Below are 8,004 nucleotides of genomic sequence, written 5' to 3'. Positions count from 1 at the left end.
AAGACGTCTACAGTGACTAGATCGTAGCACTAAATAAATACGGTAAAATATATTCACAAGTTTAAACATGTTGGTACCTATAGTAAGACGTCTACAGTGACTAGATCGTAGCACTAAATAAATACGGTAAAATATATTCACAAGTTTAAACATGTTGGTACCTATAGTAAGACGTCTACAGTGACTAGATCGTAGCACTATGAAACCAAAGCAGTTTCGTTTGATTAACTACCTAGTCTTTTCATTCAACATTCATTCTCTTCATTTTTTTTTCCATTTGCAATTCCTATTTAACGAAGATAAAGTTTTCACATTCGTGATTTTTTTATGTTCCACAGTTTATTTTCTTTTGAGTTAGCAAATAAAGATAAAAATATGTTGTCGGTCAACGAATTCCACTGTTTTGGATTTCTGAAAACTGTTTAAGTGTTTGATTATACGTTATGGTGTTTAGAGTATGTTTATTGGTGTTATAGGGTGTGCTTATGTTTGTTGAAACCCCAAATTTTGTTGATTCGAAATCTTTTGTTAGTTTTGAATTTCGCGCAAAGCCACAAAACAGGGCTATCTGCGCTAGCCATCCCTAATTTAGCAGTGTAAGACTAGGGGGAAAGCAGTTAGTCATCACCACCCACCGCCAACTCTTGGGCTACTCTTTTACCAACGTCACATTATACCGCCCCCGCGGCTGAAAAGGCGAGTATGTTTGGTGGGACGGGGTTTCGAACCCCCGACCCGCAGATTGCGAGTCGAGCTCCCTAAACACCTGGTCATACCGGGTCTGGTTCAAAATTACTCACCGTGTTTCATTCTTACAACTCCTTATCTACTGTTCATTTCATTTCTACAAAGAATCATGAAACATACAGCTCATAGACTTTGATATCATGTTTTCCAGTTCTGTAAACTAAGTTATCTAAACTTTCGCTAAATTCATATTCAATGCTCTAAAAGAAATACTATCAAACTGACTTTAACGTAAGCTTATAGTAATTAATTTTGGTAATCAAACAACACCACAATACATTAAACACAAATTAGCCAAAATAAGGCCTAACTACATACTTTTCGAACTTGAAAAACTATTGCATGTGATCATTTCACTGCTTAGTAAACGTACCGTAACATAAGATCTCGTCCGATCCATCACCGCAATGATTAAATCCATCGCACTGAAGCTCTGGATTTATGCAACGTCCGTTACTGCATCGAAAATCTTTTCCTGAAAAGCAGCCTGAAAGATTTAGATTTCAGTTTGTTAACACATGGTTTACAAGTCATTCTAAATTCATGAAGTTAGTAATATTAATTAAGTTCCTTTTAACAACTTTTCTTCACAAGAGTATATTTTCGTTTGTATTAGTTTATACAAGTTTCAGGATGCAAGTGTAAAAGTTTAAACACAACCATTTTTTTCATAACACTTTAAAATGTGTTATCCAATTTTAACGATGGAGTCGACAATAATACACCCCTAATAAACTTTAGTTACTGTTAAATAATATCCTGCAAAGAACTAGAAGCCATCTTGAGACTGTAAGATGTTTTATCCAGTTTTAACGGGTCGTGCAGAGTGGACAATGGGACACTCTAAATAAACTTTAGTTACTGTAAAATAATAGCTTGTAAAGGACAAGAAGCCATCTTGACACTGGTGTTTTACAGCGAACTAACAATAAAGAAGAATTGATGATGTATTATTGCAAAATTTTAGAATGATTCTACTTTAAAATACGGTATTTTTTAAGAGTGTAACATACATTTCACACTGGGATATCATATGGAATAGTTAGGTAAACCTGAGGGTTTATAATGCTATAATTCGAGGTTCGATCCTGCAGCTGTCACAGTGCATATACCTCATTATGCAGCTACTATCAAAATAAACAACATATTACATACCGTCACGTTTAAACGCTGTGTACACAATTGCAACTTTTGACTTGTAAGAGAATGTTCCCTGTATCATCACGTAACATCCTTCTGACGCGGAGACTACATTTTCTTGTCCTCCATGTTGGAAGCTCCTCAGAGATTCCAGTAGAGGAGATTTCGATGTAAAACCATGTCGAACTTCGACTATGGACTCTTCAGCTGAAGAATATGTGGAATACAAAGAAGTATTAAATGGTTACGGGTATGAACTACAATATAAAAAACATAAGGAATGATAACAACCGTTACGGGTATGAACTACAATATAAAAAACATAAGGAATGATAACAACCGTTACGGGTATGAACTACAATATAAAAAACATAAGGAATGATAACAACCGTTACGGGTATGAACTACAATATAAAAAACATAAGGAATGATAACAACCTTTTTTAGCCAAACTAGTTGTATTTTTGTAATTTATTTTTTTTTCGTTAGAAGTTCTACTACAAACATATCAGAAAGACGGGCTCCCTTAAGAAATGTGAAATGAAAGTGACCCAAATCTGATAACCAGGGATGCAAGGCATGATGTGTTGTGGTGTACAAGCACACATGGGATTCCCACAGCATTGTGTTATAGTCTGGGACCAAACCACACACGAAATGCTAAGATTATCCCTCGTATCATAGTATTGTTTCATGATGTTTTCACCGAGCTTTTGGTTGGCTTCTACAATCAGAACAGATACTGCTAGGGCACAGTCACATACATATGTCTGATAGATTTGGGTTGGAAACAATTTCGTCATAATTTATATGATGATGTCCTAGGTTTCATTAATGTCGTCGTCTGAAAACTTGAGAACAAAGGACGTTGGTTTCAGGCACAGATGTAAGCGTTCCTGCGGTGCTATGCTTCTGAGACTCCGTGTATCACAGGAATATAACAACATCAGTAAAGCAATCAACAATTTGTGTTCCAGAGCTGTACTGGCTGGTGATCATCATAACATCCGTGCATTAGCACTTGTAAATGATCCACACGTTATATACTTATGATGCTGAAAATGGAAAATGAAGTTTTAACCCGAAAAGGCATTCATCTTCCTTGTGAATGTGTTTTTTGGTTCAGAACAACACAACATTCTGTCCACTGCGGGGGATCGAAACCCGTATTTTTGCGTTGGAAGTCCGTATAATATCGCTGACGCATCGGGGGGGGGACAAATTAATAGGTCACATATACTCTCTGGAGACAGGTGTTCGTAGATACTGAAACATACCTAACATGATGTTACATAAGCAAATCTCAAACAGGAATGGATTTTTTAAAAATAAAAACATCTGGAACTGTTTGCCACTAAAACCATCTGGGACTGTTTGCCACTAAATCCATCTGGGACTGTTTGCCACTAAATCCATCAGGGACTGTTTGCCACTAAATCCATCTGGGACTGTTTCCCACTAAATCCATCTGGAAATCAGATGCACCCTATAATATTGCTTATGTTAGATAGCGTTACCATCCTATTCCTAAGTTTGTCACCATCTTCCATCATTGGCTTCACAAAGGGACAATGGTTAGAAATACTGTAGTCGTGACATTATAAGTTGTACTTGGCGTTCTTCTAGATGTCTATGTACGTTCCATCTAGAATGACAATGGCCACAAATTATCAACCTAAAAATACTTGTGTGCAAATTGTTGAGTATGGCGACCAAAGGATTCATCTTGAGTAATATGTCAAAACGTTTGGGAACAAGTCATTCTATTTAGCATTCAAAAGCAGCTTTAACAGCCTTAGACATTATACTTTTACGTGACAATTGAAAAGTGGTTTATAGGGTGTTAATCGAAAGGTCACAGTACGGCTTTACTATAAGCACATCAAGGGACCTTGGGAAAGGTCGTGAGGTTTTGTGCATTTCATTGAACTGCTTCTTATGGACACCAGTTCTTTTACCAAAACAAACAAGGGTTAGTTGATTTAGTGAAACATTTCATTGACTTCTGTTGGTTACTGCTCTTGGCATCAACTCCTCACAAACATCAATGACCTTAACACGTGATAGTTGAAGTCAAACCTTGATCATTGGTTAAACACTGTACATGTGAGATATCAGGTAATTACAGCACTGTTTACTGTAAACATCCTAACATATGTCTGTCGTGACATGGTTCTGATGTTTAGATGGGTTCATCTGTTTGTAATACCCCTAGCGGTACTAACTGTACATGTCTTTCGTCTTAACATCCAGACGGTAACGACGATCGTGTCCCTGCTTCCTCATATGAAGGATTTTATGGACAACATTTGACAGGGAAGATTGGAATGTTTTTGTAATGTAAGTGAAACTACACCTTACCACGTCCCACGTCTGGAACAACAAATCAAGGTTCATTAGGAATCATGATTCATGACATCACAGCCTGAGGTGGCAGAATCTGTTTGAAATGACGAATCAAACCCAAGTTCAAGTGAATACATCTTCAGTTACTGTCTCTTCAAACAATCATGACATCACAGCCTGAGGTGGCAGAATCTGTTTGAAATGACGAATCAAACCCAAGTTCAAGTGAATACATCTTCAGTTACTGTCTCTTCAAACAATCATGTCATCACAGACTGAGGTGGCAGAATCTGTTTGAAATGAGGAATCAAACCCAAGTTCAAGTGAATACATCTTCAGTTACTGTCTCTTCAAACAATTCTTTGCACCTCATGTCCTCATGTACAATTTGGCTTTCATTTATGCCTAAGTCACTCACTGACACAATGTTGTGGAAATCCTTGTGTATTCCCTGCGTGGGTTGCACACTACAATCTTTTTTCTATTATGATTAGCAACCCTGCAACCCTTCTTACCAGCTACGGGCGACTTTAATTTTATATTCTTTATGAAAACGTGTCCTTTCATCTAAGAATACACGTCTCCATCATAAAACGTTCCACCACAATCAGATATAAATATCACTTAAGCAAATATTCCCGTCTTACATCACATAGAATTCTGACAACAACAAAACGAAATCTAAACGTTATCTAAGTATATAATTTATGTTATAACAAGTTCTGCTGTTAATTCCTCTCATAAAGTAATTTCGTTCTAAAGTTACTTAAGGTAAATAAGAACCCATTAAAGTATGTTCAACTTTAACTTCATTATAATTCTTGAATCTATCAAATAACTTGGACTAAAAACACAAACACATCTGAAGCTCTGAAATAGTTTCGATGTTTCCATCCTTACAACCGGACACGACAGGTAGATACTACTGGTGTTGTAAGTTTTACACAGTAGTTGGTAATACTACTGGTTTATAGGTTTTAAACAGCGGTTGTTTATACTACTGGTGTTGTAGGTTTTACACAGTGATTGGTAATACTACTGGTGTGGTAGGTTTAGACAGTAGCTGGTAATACTACTGGTGTTGTAGGTTTTACACAGTGGTTGTTGATACTACTCGTGTTAGAGGTTTTGCACAGTGGTTGGTAATACTACTGGTGTTGAAGGTTTTACACAGTGGTTGGTAATACTACTGATGTTGTAGGTTTTACACAGTGGTTAGTAATACTACTAGTGTTGTAGGTTTTACACAATAATTAGTAATATTACTGATCTTGTAGGTTTTAGACAGTGGTTGGAAATACTACTGGTGTTGTAGGCTTAGACATTGGTTGCTAATACTACTGGTGTTGTAGGTTTTATATAATGGTTGGTAATACTATTGGTTTATAGGTCTTAAATAGTGATTGTTGATACTACTGATGTTGTAGGTTTTACACATTGGTTGGTAATGCTACTAGTGTTGTAGGTTTTACACAATGATTGGTAATATTACTGATGTTGTAGGTTTTAGACAGTGGTTGGTAATACTACTGGTGTTGTAGCTTTAGACAATGGTTGTTGATACTACTGGTGTTATAGGTTTTACATAAAGGTTGGTAATACAATTGGTTTATAGATCTTAAATAGTGGTTGTTTATACTGATGGTGTTGTAGGTTTTGCCCAGTGGTTGGTAACACTACTAGTGTTATAGGCTTAGACATTGGTTGGTAATACTACTGATGTTGTAGGTTTTACACATTGGTTGGTAATACTACTAGTGTTGTAGGTTTTACACAGTGGTTGGCAATACTACTGGTGTTGTAGGTTTTAGACAGTAGCTGGTAACACTACTGGTGTTGTAGGTTTTACACAATGCTTGGTAATACTACTGGTGTTGTAGGTTTCACACAGTGGTTGGTAATACTACTGATGTTGTAGGTTTTACACAGTGGTTGGTAATACTACTGGTGTTGTAGGTTTTTCATAATGGTGGGTAATACTATTGGTTTATAGGTCTTAAATAGTGGTTGTTGATACTACTGATGTTGTAGGTTTTACACATTGGTTGGTAATACTACTAGTGTTGTAGGTTTTTCACAATGATTGGTAATATTACTGATGTTGTAGGTTTTAGATAGTGGTTGGTAATACTACTGGTGTTGTAGGCTTAGACATTGGTTGCTAATACTACTGGTGATGTAGCTTTAGAAAATGTTTGTTGATACTACTGGTGTTATAGGTTTTACATAATGGTTGGTAATACTATTGGTTTATAGGTCTTAAATAGTGGTTGTTTATACTGATGGTGTTGTAGGTTTTGCACAGTGGTTGGTAATACTACTAGTGTTGTAGGCTTAGACATTGGTTGGTAACACTACTGATGTTGTAGGTTTTACACATTGGTTGGTAATACTACTGATGTTGTAGGTTTTACACAGTGGTTGGTAATACTACAGGTGTTGTAGGTTTTACATAATGGTTGTTGATACTACTGGTGTTGTAGGTTTTACACAGTGCTTGGTAATACTACTGGTGTTGTAGATTTAGACAATGGTTGTTGATACTACTGATGTTGTAGGTTTTACACATTGGTTGGTAATACTACTAGTGTTGTAGGTTTTGCACAGTGGTTTTTAATACTACTGATGTTGTAGGTTTTACACAGTTGTTGGTAATACTACTTGTGTTGTAGATTGTACACAGTGGTTGGTAATACTACTGGTGTTGTAGGTTTAGACAATGGTTGTTGATACTACTGGTGTTATAAGTTTTACACATTGGTTGTATATACTGATGGTGTTGTAGGTTTTACACAGTGATTGGTAATACTACTGGTGTGGTAGGTTTAGACAGTAGCTGGTTATACTACTGGTGTTGTAGGTTTTACGCAGTGGTTGTTGATACTACTGGTGTTATAGGTTTTACACAGTGGTTGGTAATACTACTGGTGTTGTAGGTTTTTCATAATGGTTGGTAATACTATTGGTTTATAGGTCTTAAATAGTGGTTGTTGATACTACTGATGTTGTAGGTTTTACAGATTGGTTGGTAATACTACTGGTGTTGTAGGTTTTACACAGTGGTTGTTGATACTACTGGTGTTGTAGGTTTTACACAGTACTTGGTAATACTACTGGTGTTGTAGGTTTAGACAATGGTTGTCGATACTACTGGTGTTGTAGGTTTTACACATTGGTTGGTAATACTACTGATGTTGTAGGTATTACACAGTGGTTGGTAATACTATTAGTTTGTTAGGTTTTAAACAGTGGTTGGTAATACTACTGGTGTTGTAGATTTTATATAATGGTTGGTAATACTACTGGTTTGTAGGTTTTAAACAGTGGTTGTTTATACTACTGGTGTTGTAGGTTTTACACAGTGATTGGTGATGCTAATGGTGTTGTATGTTTTACATAATGGTTGGTATTACTACTGGTTTGTAGGTTTTAAACAGTGGTTGTTTATACTGCTGGTGTTGTACGTTTTACACAGTGATTGTAATATTACTGGTGTAGGTTTAGACAGGAGCTGGTAATATTACTGGTGTTGTAGGTTTTACACTGTGATTGGTAATATTACTGGTGTAGGTTTAGACAGTAGCTGTTAATACTCCGGGTGTTGTAGGTTTTACACAGTGGTTTTTGATACTACTGGTGTTGTAGGTTTTACACAGTGGTTTGTAATACTACTAGTGTTGTAGGTTTTACACAATGGTTGGTAATATTACTGATGTTGTAGGTTTTACACAATGGTTTTTGATACTACTGGTATTGTAGGTTTTACACAGT

At 36.3% G+C, this 8,004-nt stretch overlaps 1 protein-coding gene across 1 annotated transcript in view; it reads right to left on the bottom strand.

Moving 5' to 3' along the window:
* The window catches only part of LOC111083419 (flocculation protein FLO11-like), a 10,191-nt gene extending 9,381 nt beyond the window's left edge, over positions 1–810 (bottom strand). Inside the window, exon 1 of the mRNA XM_022379929.1 lies at positions 801–810. Coding sequence (XP_022235637.1) covers positions 801–810 — 10 coding nt within the window. The remainder of the gene's footprint in view (positions 1–800) is intronic.
* Positions 811–8,004: the final 7,194 nt, after the last annotated feature.

This window comes from Limulus polyphemus, unplaced genomic scaffold (assembly GCF_000517525.1).
Source record: "Limulus polyphemus unplaced genomic scaffold, Limulus_polyphemus-2.1.2 Scaffold9434, whole genome shotgun sequence".
NCBI lineage: Eukaryota > Metazoa > Arthropoda > Merostomata > Xiphosura > Limulidae > Limulus > Limulus polyphemus.
The sequence above is the reverse complement of the archived record's forward strand: the minus strand, read 5'-3'. Positions and strand labels throughout refer to the sequence as shown.